The sequence below is a fragment of the Rissa tridactyla genome, chromosome 2, assembly GCF_028500815.1.
Source record: "Rissa tridactyla isolate bRisTri1 chromosome 2, bRisTri1.patW.cur.20221130, whole genome shotgun sequence".
Lineage (NCBI taxonomy): Eukaryota > Metazoa > Chordata > Aves > Charadriiformes > Laridae > Rissa > Rissa tridactyla.
Window position 1 is genome coordinate 137,892,380 of NC_071467.1, and position 23,149 is coordinate 137,915,528.

Sequence of the window (23,149 nt, forward strand, 5' to 3'; positions counted from 1 at the left end):
TCTTTTGGATAGCACAACCATATGGAAAAATAGGGTATTGGAAGAACTGCTTGGTAAATTAGGAGGAGGGATTTTAATGCACGAGTTTTGATTTGCGTAGCAGCCTACAAAGGAGGAGCTCAATCCTGATTAGACTCCACTTGGTTTTTTTTAGGATGGTCAGTTTAATGCTTTACAATCTTTCCATTTGTTTGTTACTTCAAATATGCTGTTATGAAACAAGAAAAAACTGTGTTTATAGACTTAGGGATGGATTACAAAACTGGATTTATAGACTGTCATGGTTTAACCCCAGGCAGCAACTAGAACCACGCAGCCATTCACTCGCTTCCTGCCCTCCCTGCCCCATCCCTCAAGTAGGGCAGGGAGAAAAGGGAGAAGAAGGAGAAAAGAAAAACCTTGTGGGCTGAGATAAATACAGAGTAATGCAACAGAAATGGAAGAGAAAAATAATAATAATAATAATAATGGTAAAAGAATATCCAAGAAAATACAAAATTGCTCTCACGACCTGATGATCAATTACCCAGCCCGACCCGAGCAGCGATCGTGGATTCCTGCCCCCAGCCTACCCCCGTTTATATACTAAGTATGACATCTGTGGTATGGAATATTCCTTTGGCTGGCTTGTGCTGTTTATGCTTCCTCTCAGCTTCTATGGGAAGCCGAAAAAGTCCTTGACTTGATATAAACATTACTTAGCAACAACTAAAACAATACGTTCTATCAACATTATTTTCATGCTAAATAAAAAACACAGCAGCTACTAGGAAGAAAATGAACTCTATCCTAGCTGAAACCAGGATATAGACCCAATGTTGAACTTCTTTGGTTTTGGATTTGTGTGTCGTGTTAAATCCCTAGAACAGACTCAGAAAATACTTTAAATATTCTTATAAAACATGCTCAGAAGAGATAATGTATATATTAAATAGATAACATTTAATAGTGTTATATATAATAATAATGCTACTTATTTATAAACTAAATACCACTTTCTTGGAAGATTATATTACACAGTACTAATGATTAATCTTTATGATAACATGTTCTAGGACAGTATCCTCTCATTAGATTGATAGGACTCAATTTTCCATCCAAGAGAAAAAGGATGCACAGAACTTGTTTTATTTTCTGACAACCTGCATAGTAATTGTAAACTTTCTTCATAAATGTTATCAAACTTCAAAAAGCATCTTCATTATGCAGTCACATTGAGCCAGAATAAATAAGATTTTTTTTCTCAGTACCTCCAGCTTTAAGCAGCCCATTGTCTGAACTTTCTTTCAGACCATAATTTGTGTTGAGTACTGATTAATGTAAAACCATTCTTATCTGCCAAGAAATATTTGATTTCACAAGATGATTCACTCTTCTAGTGGCCACTTTAAGAGCCTTAAGATAATTTGTGTCATTTTGCAATTCTTGTTAACTCCTGTGCACCTCACAAGCACCATCTCCACTGCAAACTTCAGAAAACTTCAAACTAAGATTAAAGCATAGTCGGCCACAATGATCACTCCAAATCTGAGCGAATAGCTGAGAATCTCAGTCTCTCCAGTGTTCCTAGTGATCTGTTGAAGGTTTTGGGTGCAGGTAGCTTTTGGCAGGGTTTCAGCTACATAGAGTCACAGACCCCTTGCAGATGGAATAGATTTGTACCTAGGATTTTGTGAAAAGGGGGATGGCAGACAAGAGGAAGAAACTGGTACTGACCAAGCAATGAGGTTAACAGCTGGGGAAAGGTAGGATTTGACGCCGGTTTCCTCCAGGACAGCTTACTGAGAGCAAGTGAGGAACACAAAGGAAGTTATAAAGTGTCTCTAGATGTCAGGGATTAGGAACGAATTTGGGGAGGGATTCAGTCTGGTGACGGTCAGCCCAAGGGAGGATTTGACCAGCAGCTGAAGTGAACTTGGCGGGGCTGGGTGAAAGGGACAGCGAGGTGACAGACTGGGATTAGTGTCTGGAGAAAATAAGGCTGGATAAGAAGCAGGAGAAGGGGAAGAGAGAAGGAAATTTGTCACTTCTAGAGCTGAAACGCAGCACATTATAGTCGGCTCCTGCTTTTGTCCCATGAGATCACCCGGCAGAGCCGTAGGTGTCCAGAGCCAGTGTAATAGCCATGGGAGAAATAATATTTGTCATTCAGCTTCTGTTTTAAAATAGAAAATTGGAAAGAAACATTATGTCAAAATTAAGTATCTTAAGTTGCAAAGCCAAACCCTCAGACATTAGGAAATTAAGGTTGTTTGTCTGGTCTTTATGTGGATGTATCAGATGGAGGTCTTTAATTATTTAATTGTGCCTTCATAACATTTTCCCCACAGAACCTGCTACTTATTTGTGAAACAGATATATGTCCTTTGGGGATTAAGTGGGCATTTTGTAGTAATGAATGATTTGTCTTTGAGACAACTAGCCTTAGTTGTCTCATTCTTCAGGGTTTAATTTTGCTCTGCTTTTGTTCAGCATCAGCAAAATACAAATAATACTGACCTGTCACATCTTCAGTGTTTTGAAAATAAATGTATTAGTGGGTGTCTGATAGCCATGACAGAAAGATCTTAGAAAAATTACCAATTCTGTTTTAATAACACTTTTAATTAATGTGTGGTAAATAAAACATAGGCTCATGCCTTGAACAAAGAGAATAAAACTAAAAATACAAAAAAGCTACTCATTAAGGAGTTTCCAATCTGTGAACTGAAGGAGGAAGGGACCCAGTGGAAAAGTAATATGCCTGTGATTTTGCAGTTTAAAAAACTGCGTTATACAAAGGCAACTTTAATTCTGGCATTTACTGCTGTTTGCTTTCTTGACGTAAACTGGGGCGTAATATATGGATTAGCTATGTAAATCTTGCCCTAGGAATTATCAGATGTTTCATTTTAATTTTACTGATTTGAGACATCCTTTATTGGTACTGATATTATTTTATAATTAGCAAATTGCTCCATTAGTATTTTACAGAGAAAAGATATAAAATAGAAACTACCTCAAATCTCTCATTCTAAATGTCTCAGAATGGAAATATTTATTTTTTTTTTTAAGAGGAGAAAAAGAAGAATAATGCCAGCTAGAAGCTTCTTAAATCTTGTGGGAGGCTTCCAGAAAAACAGTGATGTTCTCCTAGTAGGGGAAGGGAGCCTTATATCCAGGCTACAGCTGATCTCTCTGACTAAGTGCAAACGTGCAGTGAAACCTGTCAGATTCCTGTGACTTTAGGACATTAGCCAGTATAATTTATTAACCAAGCAGAAAAGTTATAATGTACCTATACTAGCAGATGTGTTCCTGCTACTTTTGGTTTTGTTGTGTGACAGTGTTATTGTATTTCCTTAATTTAGCATAGGTTTATGAAAGGCAGTGGTGTTTACCTCTGGTTGCTTTCCTGAGAGCTCTTTCTCTGAATCCATGAACCTGAGAGGCCAGGAAAAAGGAAAAGTGAAAAGGATGGGTTGGTTTTAGTCTTCTAGAGAGGAACCAGTTATGAAAATGTTTCCAAAAGACAAGATTAATTCGCAGCCTGAGCTCTCCAAAGGCATGCTGTGCCTTCCACTTGTAATGATGAGAAGATATTCATTGCAAGATGGATAAAAAGATGTTCTCCAAGGACTGCATTTTATCTGCCAATAGTAGGACACAGACAGAAGCATCCATGAAATTAATTATAAAACTGTTTCTCAGAAATGTGTAAACATGACAGTAGCAGTGATCTCTTTTAGACCTCTTGGGTCCTGTGTTTTAACTGTGATTGAATTGATCTGTCAGATTACATATAGAGTGACAACTCTGTACTAGCGGCAGCTGGATGAATAATGCAAAGAAAATGTTTGCAATCATCTTTTACTATAAAAAATAATTTTTCTTATTCTTTTAAAATCACTCTTGAGTTACAGGTATGTTTGTGTGGCAAGAGGTATCACAGATATTTATGAAAGTATGGCTGTAAACTTGCTGCAAATTCACTTTATAGTAGTGAAATACTCGTTAATTGAGAAACTGAAAAATTCATCTAATATTCTGTCAGCTGCATGCCGTTAGTCATTCCCTTCAGCTGTGGGTAACGCTTTTGCATTAGAGAGAGGAATAACATTAAAGTGTCGGTGGCCAAATTCTAGGAAAATACTTGGTGATGAAACTGCAGTGCTGGAGTATTTATGAATCAATTTACGATGCAACTTTGTGAACTTCTGAGCTTAAATTTATAAAGTTATCCTCCAAACCTCATATTTATGCAGAAAATGAGAAGCCTGAAGTTCATGAAAGTGATGGATATTTAGTGTTTCTTGAAAACCAGGCCATTTATGGCAGCTGTTTAAAATATGCTGATTGGTACCGCAGTGTAGGGAATTGCTGAAAAGATTGACTGTGGCGAGCGCTGTCGTTCTACTGATGTTAGTGGAGCTGTCACATTGTTTTCATGCTACTGTTTTTGTAGTCTTGCCTATTATTTCCTTTTTATGCTTCTATTCCTAACTTATATTCCTGAATGTTAATCTAGTTCAGATCAGCACGTCAGAATTATAATTTCTAATGGAACCTGTTTGAAATCGCTGACATTCCGTTACCCTTCCTGGACTTGTTCTCCACTTAATGTTTTGCTTATTGGAGGGCAGAGGGAAATGTCTAAAATAGTAGTTATGGTAAAATACCCGTGAAACCTTTTTAAAGGCTACAACACTCTATTTGTCCATATCTGATGAGCTCAAAAATTTGGTGAGAATACCCAGCAGTTAAAAAAGTAGTAATATAATTCCCAGTGAGTAATAAAACTTCATGGGTTTGAAATAAACAAAAAGACATTGTTCAATGCTAAAATAGATACATGTTGCATTTTCAAATCCGTGTATTTTAAATCCTACTCTTACCAATAAACACCATAGAGTTTCTGTGACATTTAAAAAAAAAAAAAAAAAGAAAGCATTTTTTTATTTTATTTTCGAAGTCATACTTTTATACCTTTTTATCACTGAATAAATTGTGGCTTGCTTGGGAAAAGTTTGTGAGAATGTCCGGTTGAACTTGGGATCAACAATATCTTTTTAAGGCGCGTTGGTGCTTTGACCAAGTGTTCTTCGAGATGCCCTGTGAATTTTCAAGTGATCTCACCCTCCTGCACTGTGTCTTCTTGTTTCCTTAGAGCTCTGTCAGCACTTTTCCCCTCCTTTCCCCATTCTGCTTAAAATGGCCTATTGGTCTGACGTATTGATCCCACTTGGTCCCATGACTAATATTGATTTTATTCTCAATAGGACCTCAGCCTGTCATCAAACTTACTTTTTCTTTCATATCAAGAGGACGTTTGATTGGCTTATTTGACACTAGAAGGCAACTGCACTTGGTTATGATCAATACACTTGTATTCTCTGTTCCTTATCATTCTCAGTAAGACTACATTAGCAAATGAACCGTGAAAACGCGTCAACTACCTGTCAAGGAGTAGAAAAATCTTACTCCTGTGGTTAGGCTATGTGTAGGTACTCTGCTGGGCTTTTTATTAGAAATATTGGACTACTGTTCCTGTGGTACAAGTTTACTATGGCATGAAGTTAAAGCATAGCAGATTTTTTTGGCTAAAGGCATACCACGTTTCCGTTTTTGTTTACTTTGTCTTGTCTGCATGGAGACACTTAGGAAAGCTGATCCAAATTAACTGCAAAAATAATATTAGTTAAACTATATTAAAAGTGTATGTGAATCTTCTTATGCAGAATTAAGGTGGCCTTAATTCTATTTGTTAAGTATTTTCTCTTTCATTCTGAATAAGGGGAGCCATACAAAATGTTAATACAGTTTAACTAATCTCCTTCATAGTCCGATTTTAATTAATTGGGATTAATTCTTCAGTATTCCTATTTAGATCACTCTTTTTCAGTGATACTCACATTATTACTAATAGTTCAGATACAGCCTCTTTCATGCTGGTGGATATTCAGTGGCATCAGAAGTAGCGAAAATTGAAAGAAAGTATCATCTGCAAGAAGAATTTTCCTTTAGTCTTTGATGCATAATACAAAATATGCATTCAGTAACTTACAGTGTTGTGTTAGGGATAAAAAGGCTGTATTACTTTTTAAGCCATAGCTGGTGCTGCAAGACATCCTCAGTGTGCCTCTCTGTGTATAGTGAAGGGACTGACCTCACGTATATTTTTTTTAATTATTATGCTTGGGGGAACTGATACTGTGGCTACCACTTACAAATTTATGTAAATAAATACAGGGAGAATTGGAAAACCTTTTTCCATATTTTCTGGGTGAAATGTATGTAATTTAGTTTTTCAACCTGGCTAAAACTAGGAAAGAATAGTGAAAAATTGGAGAGGGTATAAAGGAATAAGAGGTTAAGTTTGAAAGTGGGTAGCACAAAATGTTCTTTTTGTTAAGATGACAAAGTGAGCAGAACTGTTTCTTCCGCTTTTCTCATGCTTATAAAGAATTAAAGCATAAATAAGAAGTTTACACTTTAATGAAAAAAAAATAAGGTGTTTTTTTCCCCGACCATATACCTCAGGTTACAGTATATTTCTGAGTTAACATAGTTATGGAATATTATTTTTTCATACTGTTGTTTCATCTGGCCTTCTTACATATATGACAGATTACACTGCATTTTACACTGAAAAAATATTATTTGGATAAAGAAATAATATTCCTTTCTCTGTTTTTATTTTCCTCTGTCAAATTTAGACTGTATCTACATGACTGTAATTCTGATAGATGACTCTAATATTAATGGAGGTACATATGTTCTTCTATTACCAGACGTGAAAATGAGATTACTGGAAGCATTAATATAATATCGGAAGGTGTGAGTTCATTATTTTTAACCAGTTACATCCAAAGAACATCCAAAGACTTTTCCCATCTGAAGCAGTTTTAGAAAGAAATATACATCTTTAAAATACGTGCTTCATTTTTGTTTCAGAGTTGTCCCTTTATTGCTGTCATTGTTTCAAAGTAAGGAGCATTATTTTGGGTTTTGATAATTCCTATAGCTGTTTTGCGTATGGTGCAAAGCTTTACCTTTACCTGATGCATTAAGGAATAGGGGACTGGATTTCTTAGAAGCGACTCACTTTTCTTGAAATTTGCACGAATGAAACTTTGGATGAGCTTAAGGACAGGGAAGACAGAACTATCTTAACCTCTGTAGCAGAATGCCTTTCACATCAATTAGCTTTCCTATAAACCCCTCGCAGAGGGTTACTTGCTTCTGCATTCTTTCTACATAGCTGCCACTCTTTGAGCTGTAGCCGAAGTGTAGTAGTAGCATTTACTGGTTTGGCTACAGAGGAGCAGCAGAAGCACTCAGGTACCATGGTTGGAATTCGATTTCTTCGTGAATGTGGGAGTTCTTGAAGCCACTAACTTCCTACTCATCAAAATTTCTTTTCCCATAAGGTGAATACATGAGGAAAATTGTTTCATCTCCTTAAGGAATAGTAAATCTTAAAAAGATCATGATTTTTGCTTAAGTATGTTGACATGCTATTATATTTGATTTGAGAAACACTGGATATGGTGGGTTTCTAAGCTCCTGCTGTTTTTCTTTTGTATAATGTTTGTTCCTTCCATCATCAGTCATTTTTCATTGTAAATGTTTGCTTAAAAAAAAAGCAAACCCACATTTTAAAAGGTATTCATCTCTTCCAGTGTTTGCATAGGGAAAGTGAGTAGTCAGTGGCCTTTTCTACAGGTCACTGTTTTGTGTGTGCAGTCATGGTAAATGTGTAAATACGATGAAGGTATATGCGCTTGTGTTAGCAAGTTTCTCATTTAAAAAAAAAAAAAAAATCCGTCCATGTTTGAGATCCATGATGGTTTTTTGAGTAAGTGGCCAAGGTATGTTTATCATTTTCCTTTTAGTAAGGAACAGGCTGTATGATACTACTTGAAAGTCTACAGTGAAACCCAAACCACAGTAAATTTTCACACACCAATCTCCAAATCAAACAGTTTACAATCCTACAATGTTTTCATATCATTAAACTATTAGACCAACTTTCTTTCATTTTTGCATAATGAGCAGATGTGAGAAACTAGTGCATTTGTCTTCATTGAAATCAGTGCCATTTCTGCTTAGGCTTCTCAGAGGAAAATGACTTCACGAATATTAACCATCAACTAATTAAGATGTACTTAATTAAATGCAGATGCTACTTAGCAAAAGCAATTGAGAGAAAGGCATGTGATTAGGGAATTAGCAACTGATTTAACACTTTGAGCTACCAGCTAGGCACCTAAGCGATGGAAATGAAAGCAGAAACTTCACTTGATAAGAATAATACAAGGGAAAAAAACACCTTTTCATATTGTGTTTGTTGAAAAGCTTCGGAGCCAACGAAGTAGAATATATTGAGAACATAAATTGTATGTTAATGCTGCTTCATGTTCAATAATTAGAGAGGTTAAAAATTATTCAAAATGCTGAAAATTTTTCAACCTACCTCATGCAGAGAGATTTTTTGACAGCTGGTCATTCAGGAACTAGAACAGAAAATAATTACATACAACATACCATAGTGTTGCTACTGTTTTCAAGGGCACTGCCATTTTACTAACATTAAAGCTTACGTTGACAGCCTTTATCTTTGGAGCAGACATGAATAAACACTGTCAAGATGTTATGAAGGCTGCTGGGATTAATAAAACATTTAAAGTTTCCTAATGTCTATCAAAGTATTTTTGTTATATACAAGTATTGAACGGGTTCAAGAGCAAAAATTGGTCTGTCAGATACTGTTGCACTTTTTTTCCCTCCAAATACTCTGAAGACTGTTGGGCTAAACAAGATGGTAAATGATGAATTGCATGAAAATATTATTGTTTCCCCTTTCTGGGTCTTATTTGATTAGGTTTTCAGAAATTAACTTCTAAATTCTCCCTACTGAAAAATCTGGGTCAGCCTTTCGCAGTTGTGTACGCATTTTAATTAGAGATGTGTGCTATGAGAAAGACAGCTTTCCTCAGAGAGTTCCTCTTGTATAAGAAAAAAAAACAACCCACACAACCAAACAGTGAAACAAAAAGAATTGCCAAAAAAAAATAAAAATCAAAATCAGTCATGGTATGAGACTGAATTTCCAATCAGCAGTTCTGATAGAGTTGAAGTAAGATGAGGAGGTTTGAGGAAGACAAGATCGCAAGTGCCCGATTATGCAAAAGGGCAGAAGTTGAATGAAAGTGTTATGGGCCTCCACTTTTCCCTGTGCATAGTTCACAACGTGGTTCTCTACCTCTTCTGATCATTTGAAAAAGAAAAATCCACACTACTGCTGCAGCATCGTGGTTTGGAAGGAGAGGTTAATTTGCTGTGACGGTTCATGCTAGGCAGGCAGGAGTTTTCCTTTAGTGGGGAACTTTGGGGACTGGTAATTGCTTAGTGATTTGAAAGAAATGCAATAGTACTGGAAATGAAAATGATAATGTTAGTTTATCCTGGAGATTGATTACTATCTGCTTATTAGCAGATATAAGGTGTCCTAGCATCTGGAAAATGTATGGTTTCATGATATTTTTAATAGCTTTTCTGTAATGTGAAGAATTGCCCATTTTGCATTAAACTAATCAGCCAATGCATAGAAAAGGTTATTACAAATGAAAGTCTAGTGTAAAACTTCAAATTTGGATAATTTGGATATGTATGTTTTCTCTTGTACCTTTGAAGCAATTACATTTTAGACTAATATCTTCTTGCTTATTTTCTGTCCTGAGTTATAATTAAGACAGACATTTAGGCACTTCAGAATTGTAAGAAAATAAAAAAAAAATAAAATAGTAAATATCCCCCTCTTCTAGTCAAATTATATTCGTATATCTACAGGAATAACACAAAAATTGTAAAACTGTAGCACACAAAAACTGGTTTGAGAAGCATGTGCTTTACTAACTTTGGGTATGGAGACTGGTTAGAATTATTTCCGTATGAAAAATGGGACTAAGCACATACCACAGACCTGGTTTTACTGAGTTTTGAGTATAGATAGGCATATTTTGCTCTTGATGGGCGGAGCCCACACAGCAGTTTTGGCTCCTGAGCCAGTCTGAGAAGGTCATTCAGTACACTCAAAGGCTGAGAAGGGAGTCAGCGTAAGGACAAGTGTAGGTCCTCATGTGGGAGGGATGTGTATGGGAAAGTGCATGGGAATTCCAGATAAAGAACAGTCTCGGCCATTTCAGCCTTTACAACCCTTACAGGAGGCGGTGTAATACTTTCCTGTTGATTATTTTTCTACACAGAGAAGGAAGGAAACAGTAAATGGCAACCACACAGCTCACAGATTTTAACATCGTGCGAACTGCATTTTTTTTCCTGCAGCCCCCATGCTTAGAGACATCACTGAAGGTAATTGAATAAGAACAAGGCCTTCTTCACCCACAAACACAGAGCCCTTTAAAAAAGTGGGCTCTGGGGTGCCTTAGCAAGTATTTCAGGTGCCCAGTGGTTTCCCAACACATGACATATTGTGTGCCTCCTTTTCAGCTTCACTGAAAAGGCATCCACTGAGCAAGCGATGCCTTATAACTGATAGAGTCACATACACACAACACAGTATGTACCCTACTATATATAACCAGTACATCCAGATCATGCAGTGCTTTGACCTGTCAGTCTTTTCCATCCTTTCATATTTTTACGTCATCATTTTAAACATGCAGGCTTAAAAAACGCTTGAATGATACACTGTAATTTCCTGTGGTCTCTTGTATTTAAAAGCAGACTATCATATGTGGCTACCAGCAGCCCCAAAAAGAAGATATTGGCATAACTGAGCCTTTTTTTTCTTAGAATTGCAGATATTCTAGTAAATTTGAACACATTCAACACATCAGCAGTACAAAGTCTGAAGTCTGCAGTTTTAGCATTTAGGCTTAGTTGTTGTCATTAACTTCTTTATGGACTTTGAAATACAACTGTATGATTTGTTTTGCCATTCTGTGATATTCCTGTCCTTTACTGATTACACAGGCATTTAAAAAAAAATGTTCAATATTAATGTTCAAAGCACTCTCTTGATTTGATCCCATTTATTGTGATTTTATTGTACATTTTTTACTTAGTTTGTATCAGGTTATAGTTCAGCCTTTCAGAGGCTGGTTTCCAGGTACAGGATTGAGACCAAGTTCTTTGCCTTATTGCGTAGGATCCCAGCAGCATTTTTATTTTATGTTGGGTTTTTTTTCAGTTGTTCTCTATGCCTCATTGGATCTTGCAGTGATTTTACTGTTCAATTTAAGGCTTTAAAAAAATTTTGCCCTCTGTTAAGCACTTGCTTTTCCATTTACTACAGGTCAGAATTTGACAGCAATTTTTCACTGTGCATTGAAGCATGCATCGTGTTAAAAGATGCACAATAAGCAAGGGGTTTCCTTGCCATGTCTCTCTAGTGATACCAGCTCTGGGAATGCTTCCCATCAGAAAGTTCTTAAAGCATTTTACAAGAAACTTAAGGATCAGACACATTTTACAGATGAGTAAACAAAATCACAAAGGAGTGACATGATTCAACTACGTTAAACACAGAACATAGGTCTTCTGCAGTCTAGCCCAACCCTTAGTATCTATACCAAATTTTTATGGACACCGTATCTGCTTTGTGAATGTAATAAAACAAGAATGGTGATATGAATACAGTCTGATAGTTGCTAACAGTTAGCCAGTTCCTTCTGCATGCTATTCACACGCCACCTCTCTGTAATCTGTAAAAATTTGCCTATTCAGTAGGTTTGGGGGGGGTTATTTGGGGGGTTTTTGTTTGTTTTTTTGCTTTAAAGTAATTAAATAGTTCAGTAGTTCACTAAAGGCGCTGGCGTGCGCACACATACTAGAAGTTCTTCACACCAAGGCGATGGCCACAAGGAGGTTTTAAAGTAGTGGCTCACTTTGCTGATTGTTTAGCTGGATCCCGTGTAACAGTTCAAGGAAGGATGTGGATTTGAAAGGCTATCTCCTTGGCGGTCTTTACTGATGATATAAGTCTGTAAATATCCCAGCAAAGGTTTAAAGAGTTTTTGATATTTTAAGTCCTTGAAAAAGAAAACCTCTTTTGCCTCCTGCCATTTCTACTTGCAGTCACTCCCTTCAGTGCAATTTGGATAATTTAGCTCAAAACGTGCATCTGTTGCATAAGAGAGAAATATCATTCAACTACATAGGTCCTGTTTCTGAATGTGGATTTTTGCTATATCCCAGATTTTAATGAACAAATCAACTGATAAACAGTGAAGAGTTTTTATCTTTCTGGTTTTTACTTTTTGTCATTCTGCTGCTTAGAGTGTAAATAATTCAGTGCAGAGACCTTTGACTCGAGTTTTTGGAGTTCTGGCTTTGACTTTTGTGCAACATAAATATATATCTATAAATTTCAAATAAAATATTAGACTACACATGACAAACTTTTTCAAATCGGACTTTTTCTAAGTAGCATTAGTCTTTACACTGGCATTGTTCCCAGCATATGGTTGAGTGGTTCCTGGTAGTTGACTACACTATGCACTTTAAAGAGGAAGACAACAAAGGTCAAGTTGTTCATAAAATCATTAGTGAAATGTCAGAAACAATTTAGTCTAAATAAAATATCTCCCTGAAGATAAGAAGTACCCATTATAAAAATTTCCTTCCAACTGCATATTTATGCTGTTGAATTCATCAGATAAGAATTGGACAGTTGACAAAAACTAAATGGTGTTATGGAAAATACGTATTTCGAGAATAATTTCTCTGTAAAAGCAAAGGATGAAAGAGGACTTTGATTCTGGGAGAGAGTGAAGGGTTTTTTTTATTTGAAATATAAAACTTGGACTGAAACAAATTTAACACAATTTCTCAATGTGACCCCAAATTTAGCTTGAATTTGATGTTAATAGGACATTGGTTGACAGGCAATAAATAAGCATGATATAGTATTGTATGTTTACACCATGTTTACATTACTTTATTGTAATGGTAGTATTTCTTGCAAAGTGTGACAGTATCCCAGCAGTTTATCTCATTAAGTATTACCTCATGATGGAGCAATTTGAGAGTAAGGTTCACTCCTTTTCTAGCTTTTTTTTTCTGTTCTTTGGAAAGGAAGTTTGCATTCTGCTCCTCCATCTTGTCCTTCGACCTGAACGCATGCCGTTCTGATGAAGCGGGCAGGAATCCCTCCTGCACTGGTGTCAGGATGTGATGACCTGTGGTACAAGAGAAGGAGCAATTGATGCAAAGATTGAGTCCAGTGAGGGAAGCAGAACTTGATGTGGGAGATCTATGAAGCCTTTGGCAGGGCTCAAATTTGTATTTTTAATATGAGAAAATACAGCTATTGAGACTGACTTGATCTCAAAGGTCTTTATAATTCAGATGATTATGACTTCTTTAGGCTATTTTAAAAGCACGAGCTGCAGGACTGCCCCTGGTTTGCAGAGACAAGGAAGATTGATGTTTGCAGTTCTGTTGTGCCGAAAGATTCCGTATGAATAAAATATTTGACAGTGGTTAAAGGAATATAATATTGGATGGATGGCCCTCATCTTTCCCTCTTTTTATAAAGAATTTGGTCATTAATAATTCTGGGACTCATGATATGTCGCTAGTCCTAAAGAACCTCTTGTTTTCAGGAACTCAATGTGTCAGAGATTCTTATTCGAGAGGTTATAAGACTGTAAACCTTGAATGACAAAAGTTTAGTTTCTGTTTAGATTAGTGTTTGATTCATTGTATTATTATTCTATTAAGCAATAAAAGCCTAATTTGAGGCTTGGGTAAAGCAGTGTTTATAGATCTTTGGCTTCATTTACAACATTCAGAGTGTTCACTGAATTAGCTTTTCAGAATCCAGGTGGTGGTTATTAACACTGGCTGATGTCTTTATTGTTAAATTATAGAGAATTTAATGATTATTTCTAACAAAAGTGTTGTTGCATCCAAGACTTATGTTCATTGCAAATTTTGATGAGACCCTATTTTGTTGACTTTAGCTATTAAAGGAAAAGGGTTGACATGATGGGTCATAGCAAGTGCAATGCTATAGACACTCCCGCTCAGTCCCGTCAAGGTCACGTAATGCTTCAATAACATTTCAGTAGATTAATCGTAATTCAACAGAAGGTTTTATGAAGGTACAGCAAGGATCATATAACACAAGAGGCATTCAGATGCTTTTGAAATGTTATGCTTTTTAAAAAACTTTTTTAAAAAAAGTTTCATGTTTATGAATGAGACTGACTCTTTCCATGCCTTTATTGTATGTGATTTACAAGGCCTTGGAAGTCCAGTGTGCTCTTAGATGCAGCTTTTTCAGTTTCTTGTTACTGGCTTTACACATGGGGCTACTGTTCAGTTCCTGGTGCTTTTCATTGCAAGCACTTTCTGTAATCGGTTGTGTGACAACAAAGCTATAACTCTAAAACAGTGACTCCAAACCTCTCCCTCCTTTGTTCTTTTTCAAAGCGAAGATTTATCCTGAGGCTTTTTCCACTGTCCATGAGACTTACTGACCTTTGAATGTGTGGTCATTTGTTCATTCCTCACTTAATGAATGTTAACTGATTTGATCCAGAAATCATGTTACCTTACAAAACTAACCACTTTGTGATTAGGGTACTGTGCAGACAAATCTCACGCACAGTGCTCCCACGATTTGCTTACTGAAAACAAAAGCAGCCCTGCTACTTTAACACTAGCTAGTACTTCATTAAACAATTTATACCAGCCTGGATCTTTTTATTATAATAAAATGTGTACATTGATGTGACAGAATACAAATGCATAGGTCTTTTTATACTTCCATGACACAAAGAGTGATGTGTTACTGGCTTGGCTAACAAATAAAGATCTTTCTAACCAAACAAGACACTCTGCAGCTTACTACAACACTCTTCATATTTTGATGCATAGCTGCACTTCAAAGGATGAATTGTAGGTTGTAAAACTGGCTGAGCTGGAATTTAGGCTACTTTTCCCCTTCTCCCACAAGCATGGATGAAGACTAGTTGATTAATATATGTGCATTTCCATGTATACAGTTTTGTATGGGTGTATTTTATACTTTGTCATTCATTTCTGTGGAATCAAATATGTATTAACAAAATGAAAGCCTAAAGACCACCCAGGCTGGCATTCGCTTCAGCAGAATATCAAATTAAACTAGGTTTAAGCATGTTCTTCTAGAATCAAGGCAGAGGAGACAAGTCATTTTAATAAAAAATCTATTTACCTTGTTTATATAGAAGAACAGAATCTAATTTATCTGTGTGCCCATCTGGACTAAATTGCTCATTTTAAGTTAATTTAACAAATGATAGACTGCTACTGGCCTTTTCTTTCCCAGGAGAAGAGGTTGACAGACAGCTGTGTAGAGATGCTATCTACCCAATCCCGGTTGTCTGCGAAGCTCCGTGCCCAAAGGACTGTGTGCTCAGCATGTGGTCCGCATGGTCCTCCTGCTCACACACCTGCTCCGGCAAAACCACAGAAGGGAAGCAGATGCGTGCCCGCTCCATTCTGGCCTATGCAGGTGAAGGTAAGGGCGCATACTCTTGCAGAATCTTGTTTGATTGTGAATTCTCAATTGTCTTTGCAATGCCAAAGTCATTTATTGATCAACAGAAGCAAATTATTAGATGGAGTTGTGCTTTTTTTTAAATATAGAAAAATATGCAAATGCTTTTCCTACATTTACTTATGGTACCTAAAGCTGTATTAAAGAGGAGATTTTATTTTGCTTATTTCAGATAGTGTTGCTTTTTTTTATTCTGCGTAATGTTACTATTTTGATTTTGAATATATGGCTTTCCATTTTTCTATTAAATTAAACAACGCAAACAATTTATCCTATACAGAGCTCTATAAAAGATATTTATAGAGGATTGTTAGTAACTCTAGCTATAATTTAGGTCCAATTTAGAAGGATATAAGTAAGAATGCTGAAAAGGTGAGAGTTTTAATGAGTTCAAATGCTAAGAAATGGCTTTTGTAACTTCTTAGCTCACATTGGTAACTAATGTTACCCTATTGACATTATTATTCATAGTAAGACTTTGGTTTTACTCTACAAATCCTCACTCATGTGAATAGTTTCCAGTCACGCAAATGGTCCTTGTGCAGCATCTGCAGCAAATACAAAGAGAACACACAACTGGAATATAAAGGAGAAGAAGAAGAAGGTTTTGGATACAGGTTCATTTCTATTCTTTGATGATTTTTCATGCTTCCTATAAATGGTTTTGTATTCTTTTGTTCTTAAGTATTTTGGGGAGTAATAGAGCAAATGTATTCTATATGTAACATAGTTCTAAAATGGCCATGTCAGGTGTGCGGGGGTCCAACTGGTAAAATGCCTTGTGCAGGACTGGCAGCAAGGAGACGTACTCACCAAAGAGTTCTTGGAAAACGTTTACTCACGTGGGTTACTGACAGTAAAGTTAAATGCCTCCAATATAAAAGGATATATGGTTGTTTTAGTTCTTCTTTAAAGCTGTTAAGCATTTTATTACTTCAGAGTTAAGGTGAAATTTAGCTGAAAAATGAAACTTGTGAAGTATGGAAGTAGTGAAACAGAATGCCCATTCTGAGAAATGGAAAAATAAAGGGACAGGCTTCATCATATCATATAATCATGGAATGGTTTGGTTGGAAGGGACCTTAAAGATCACCTAGTTCCAACCCCCCTGCCATGGGCAGGGACACCTCCCACTAGACCAGGTTGTTCAAAGCCCCATCCAGCCTGGCCTTGAACACTTCCAGGGATGGGGCATCCACAACTTCCCTGGGCAACCTGATCCAGTGTTTCACCACCCTCACAGTAAAGAATTTCTTCCTAACACCTAATCTAAATCTCCCCTCTTTCAGTTTAAAACCATTACCCCTTGTCCTATCACTACACTGCCTGATAAAGAGTCCTTCCCCATCTTTTCTGTAGGTCCCCTTTAAGTACTGGAAGGCTGCTATAAGGTGTCTCCAGAGCCTTCTCTTCTCCAGGCTAAACAAACCCACCCAAGTCTCTCAGCTTGTCTTCATAGGAGACGTGCGCTCCTCTGGACTTGCTCCAACAGGTCCATGTCCTTCTTATGTTGGGGGCCCCAGAGCTGGATGCAGTACTCCAGGTGACATCTCACTAGAGCAGAGTAGAGGGGCAGAATCACCTCCCTCGACCTGCTGGCCATGCTTCTTTTGATGTAGCCCAGGATATGGTTGGGTCTCTGGGCTGCAAGCACATATTGCTGACTATGTTGAGCTTCTCATCAACCAACACCCCCAAGTCCTCCTCAGGGATGTTCTCAATCCATTCTCCGCCCAGCCGGTATTTGTGCTTGGGGTTGCCCCAAGCCACATGCAGGATCTTGCACTTGGCCTCATTGAACTTTATGAGGTTCTCACAGACCCACCTCTCAAGCCTGTCTAGGTCCCTCTGGATGTCATCCCTTCCCTCCCGTGTGTTGACCACACCATGCAGCTTGGTGCCAAGACACTTCTTTGTTTGCAAATACAGTTAATTTAATTGCTAAAAGTATTCGGTGTATTTGACATAGGTCGGAAAATTGCAAAATAACATGTAGTGGAGAGGACACTTTCAACCTTTTCCTCAAAAGAAACCTTTGCTACAAGTGTAAGAGCAATAGGAACTATACTCACTTTAATCAATGATTAAAATAGTAAATTACTTAGATGGATCTGTGTAACAAATTAGAAATGCTCTTAAAATTAGAAACAAATTTGGTTTTATGTTGTCCCTTTTTTTACAGTGTGTCAAATAGACTCATTTTGAGGGAAACAGAGAGTCACATTTTCAGATGATAATTCAAATAAGCATATATTAATGTGCTTCTTGCTTTTCTTGTAGGTCAAGATAATAGATTTTCCTTATGCTTATGAGGTTTTACAGGAGACAGAAATTTAACATTCTGGCAAATGTGCCACAGAAGTGGAAACCTAAATTACTCCAGAAAATTATTCCACTTTATTATCCTTCTTTTTTAAAAAGTACTCATTTTATTCTGACTTTGGTACTTAACATGTCTAGGGATAATTTACAAGGCTGCAGATGAAGCAAAGCAGTTAAGCGTAGGTTGGATTTTGTATCTATGAATTTTATTTATGTCTGTTGCTCTATGATCAGAAGCAGCACTGAGTGATCACAAATACTGACAGGTCTCAAACTACACAGGTAGTAGCGAAGAGAACCCTAAATTACTGCTGAGAAGCCAACTCATTGCCTAGATGTTGTAGTATCTTTGCTCAAACCCTGGCCTCTTTACCACTATTCTGAGATGAGATTTTTCTGTACTTTTTTTAAGCATACAAGCTGGTGTGTCTACCTAGCTTATAGCAATTCCCTTGCATCTTGGTCAGGTGTCTTCAACACCATGCTCCTTTGCACTGTGTACAAACTCCAGAGAATAAAAATATATAAATAAATAAAAGAACCTTCCAAGGCTCAGCGTGTCGTTATAACTCTAACTGGAAGGTAGTTTACACCTTTGCTTGTGTTATGTTCAAAATGTATCAGTTTGGCTTTTATATTTTATGCTTCACTGCAATTAGAGTTATTGTCATCTTTCTCCTCATACATCTCTTATGCCTTTTAGTCATTTGCTGTGTGACAAATCACTGAATGACTTTTCACCTCCAGAACTCGATGACAGGGATCAGCAGCATTCTCAAAACATGAAACACTGATTATGTAGTCAGTGCTGGAAGGTCATTTTATGCTCTGGGGGCACAGAATATATTCGTGTATCTGAAAGTCTGTATTCTGCTGCTAAAAAAAGGAAGCTCCATGTGAACCTTTTTGGGGAAACATGCACTTCTCAGTTCTATTCAGAGCTTATAAAAATGCACATTACTGTTGATGAAGACTCCCTAAACATCCCAAGTCTCATAAATGAAAGACCAATAATTCCATTTACACATTAAAACTGAGTTCTGAAAATAGCTATCAGTTCTGTTCAGGTGAGTGGTCCCCCAGGTGTTCCCTTTTGGATCTTTGAACCTTTCCTTGAACTATTGGTATAAGAGACAGACCAGGTTAGTTAAGACATTTCATAGTAATTCCTATATAATATAGCTATGATATTTGAGAGGTTTTATTCAGAACACAATAGCTCAAATATATTGTACATAAATATATACAATTCCTATGATATCAGGATGGGACATTAATTAGTGAAAGAATGTGCAAGTCTGCTGCCAATCTATGAATAAGGTTGAACTTAGATTCTAAAATGACATAAAGAGTCCGGGTTTATCACTGAGTCCTTGATCACATGCATCCTCCTGCTAGCCATGGAGAATTCTGCCTACAAGCCTGGCAAGACCAAAAGTGTTGAAGGCATTACACTCACAAGGAATACTGCATTCCCTCAAAGTATCTCAAATGCTTAATTCTTGTTCACTGCAGTACTTAAACATGAGCACCCTATTGAAATTCTTGAGGGTCTGTAAATACATATGAAATAGGTTCTTTTATCTGGATCTCAGATGGCTTCTTATCAAAGTATTATTTGTGATTGTTCACTTTCTCTCCTCTTTGAAATAAAAAATACTATATCCTCTCATTTTATCTGTTAATGGTGGCAGATGACTGTCTGTGATAGAGCTATTTCATTTCACACTTAAGACCTTATTTTTCTTCTTAGTTCCCAGCTGTATATGCTGCTGAATTGGTTTGAAGAAACCATCAAGTTAGCATAACTGGCCACTGGGAAACAGCCACAGTATAATCGATTTTCTTGGATGAGTTAGAATAGGAATAATTCAGTAGTATTATAATAATTCCTTGGTGACAAGAATAGCTTCACAGGAAAAAGTGAAGCCGTATGTAAATTACAGTAGTGACAAAGTTTTCTAATGAGCTCTGGGATAAAACTGGCCCTCCGGCACCACGCTGACTTCTGCTTGAGCCAGGAGCTGATCTTGGCCGTACACCCTCTCAGCAGCATTTCCTTGTTCAGAACAACACCTCTTCCGCATGGTCAAACCATGCAGAGCCTCCAGCACAGAGTGGTTATGCACATCTGGGATGGGCTTATTTCCTTGTATTCAATGGAGAGAGACAGAGAGAGAGAGGTCTCTTTCCTTAAGATAAAGACTTTCTGTGAACGTGTGAGATGACTCCATGTGGAAACTGGTGTCACAATAACCATTTTTGATATCTTTTCTGAGATCATTGTCCTCAGCTTGAATGTTTGAAAGGTGAAGTGATTTATAAATTTGCCTGTCTGTGAGCCTGCCTATAGTGGTAGCTCATTTGTGTCACTGTCAAATACATCTTCATGGTACAATAAGAAACTCAGGAAAGTCACTGTGTCAAAATTTAAAATGACAGCAGAGGACATAATGATGTTACCTGATACACCATATAGTTGTTCTGCATAAGTCAAGTAAAGGCATCGTATACAGCTCAGCCTATCCCTATTGAATGCAGGGTTTCCTATTTTTGTTTTATTTTCTGATTACTATTTCTGTTATTTTTTTATTTCCTGCTTGCAATAAAACTTATATAATTAGCAATAAGCACTAATGCTACTTTACATAGGCCATAACCTGAGACTAAAACGTACTAAATGCGTCTTAATTTGTTAGTAAACAGTAAATATGCAGATTGAGTCTGTATTGATTATATACTGCCTTTGACTGACACTGCCACATCAGTGTCATACAGCGTAACACCAATATAGTGGATACATTCCAGGTTTTATCAGTAGTAAATGACTGATTACTGATTTTGGAAAAGTAAAAATCAAAAAAAAAAACCCCACACAAGTCAAATGTAAAGAAGAAAATAATCTGATTAAAAAGCTTAATTTAATAACATGAGAGCAAAGGACGATTTTTTTTTAAATATTCTCTTAGGGCAGGGATGCATATGCATGGCAATATCATACTGTGGCTACAGTATGTTCATAGATTAGCAAAGTATAATGTCAGAAGGACTATTTAGTGTGACCTCATATATCAGAGACTATTAAACATCGCTGAGTTAGGTAGTATAGAATATCAGTTTTCCGTCTCATCAGGTATTCTGTTTGACAGGGGCCAGTAGCTCATACTTCTCATACATCTGCAAGATTGATTTACTGAACATGTAAGGAATAGCTGGATCAAAGGAGCTTCTTCTCAACTCTAGGCAAATCATGGTTGATATGATTTAAAATTTTATTCCTGTTAAAATTCCAGTGCACTTTGACTTCATAGTTGCAAAAGAGGAGTTATGCTTATGGCTTTTTTATGTGTTCACTCTTCGTACACTTGCTCAGGATGTTTGTTTTTAATTTTTGCATTTTCCTGGCTTGAAATAATAGTGCTTGGTAATTAAATCTGAAAGCATAGAATTGAGTATTTGTTTTCATAGCAAACTACTTATTCACCAAACGATGAATTTGGGAGAAGACAGGGATTTTCATGAGTTTTAACTGATTTCAGCTGAAACAGGAATAAAAAGCCACTTAGTTTTGCAACTGGGGAACCTGAATTTTCAGGCCAGACTTGCAAAGTGACCTGCCACAGGCGTGTAAAGGCGAGCCAGGGGAGAGGACGTTACCGTGCTTCCCCTTTTGCTCAGGAGCCCCTCAGCTGAGCTTGCCTGGAGCATGGGGTCTGGGATTCAACTCCTGTCTGAGAAAGGACTTGAGGGCAGACCTCTCATCTCCCACTCAGACTCCAGTCCTCTTGTGTATTCTGGGAGAGGTCTGCTTGGTTCGTATAACCGATACGCACCGGGTGAGGAAGCATGAACGTTTGCAGAACCGGAACAGGAGATGTGCACCAACAGGGCAATCTCTGACCTTTTGTTAGCGGTCTGCACGTACTGACCACGTCTGGCTGTGGGAAGTGCAGCTGCCTGGAGGAGTGCCTACCTCGTTCCTAAGGCAAAGAAAGAGTGACTAGCACCTCACTCTCTAGCTTACAAGAGGCACTTCGGTCGCATCTGTTTTCTCAACCTTTAAGATTATTCCAGCTCTTTTGAAATGCATATATAATATTGCATGCATTTGTAAAATGAGTGATATCAAAATGACTAATTCAAAGCCTTAAAAAATGTTAAGCGTTTTGAAATTTGGAAGTTATCAAGAGAGTGTCACAAAAAAAGACTTACAAAATCCAATCCTTGAATATCCTAGAGCAAGGTGTCTTACGCACTACCAGCTCCAAACTGGGCAGAAAAGCAATCTAAGCATATGACAATTCTGTTAAAGCATTTGAGGAAACTACCCTCACATCACTGCTATTTTATGAGTAATATGCAGGTCCCTCTGTAAAGCCAGCCTTTCATTTCCAAGTGTGCTTTGCTTAAGTATCCAAAATGACACACTTCAACTGGTTTTTGTACCTCAAAATGCTTATTTTCACTACTGCCAAGCAGTTATTTACAGTTATCTGATCATGTATTATATTAAATGGAGTTAGTATTGTATGTCCCTTTTACATGTATTCTGATAAAATTAAACGTCTATTTTATTTTTTTCCGTGATACTCATTAATTTATATATTCCTGTCAAACCTGTCCTGATTTGGTGAAATGTTTTGAAAGTTGAGCAGCGCTGATCTTGTTACCCTTATGCAGGTGTTGTAAAGAGTATCTCCAACCCCTTCTGCTTTTTCTGTATCTACTTTAATTTGAAGGAGCACAAGGGAATGGAGAGAATAGCACACTATAAATAAATAGTATATTTTTTAATATTACAAAGATTTGGTACTAGTGATAGTTGTTTCATATTTCAGTAATATTATTTCCACATTTTGTTCAGTCTTTACATAGTTTTTTACTACTGGTTTAATCTGAACAGAACTGGATTCCCACTGAGCTGCCGACATTCATGCCCCAATGTTTTTCATTTACAAGTCAATGTCACTCTCATTTTTTCCCTGAATATACTTTCTCGTGTTGCTGTCAAAGCTAAATCTAAGTTGTCACTTTATTCTCAAATGCCTTAGGAACTGGTGGTTGTGGCAGACATTCCTGGGGAAACATTTCTTTCCACACATGCCCCTTTAATTGATGAATTTGCTGAAATTTTTCCCTTGTGTTTCTTCTTAAACTAACATCAGATGGAAATAATTGTTTTAGTAATCTTCCTTATCTCTTCTAAATTCTCCTTTTTTTAACCCCTTTACTGGGGGAACATGTCTAGACTCCTCATATGACTCAATTTTCTCT

General features: G+C 37.0%; 1 protein-coding gene across 1 annotated transcript in view; it reads left to right on the top strand.

Moving 5' to 3' along the window:
- The window catches only part of THSD7A (thrombospondin type 1 domain containing 7A), a 294,355-nt gene that overhangs the window by 200,061 nt on the left and 71,145 nt on the right, over positions 1-23,149 (top strand). Inside the window, exon 9 of the mRNA XM_054191500.1 lies at positions 15,323-15,514. Coding sequence (XP_054047475.1) covers positions 15,323-15,514 — 192 coding nt within the window. The remainder of the gene's footprint in view (positions 1-15,322; positions 15,515-23,149) is intronic.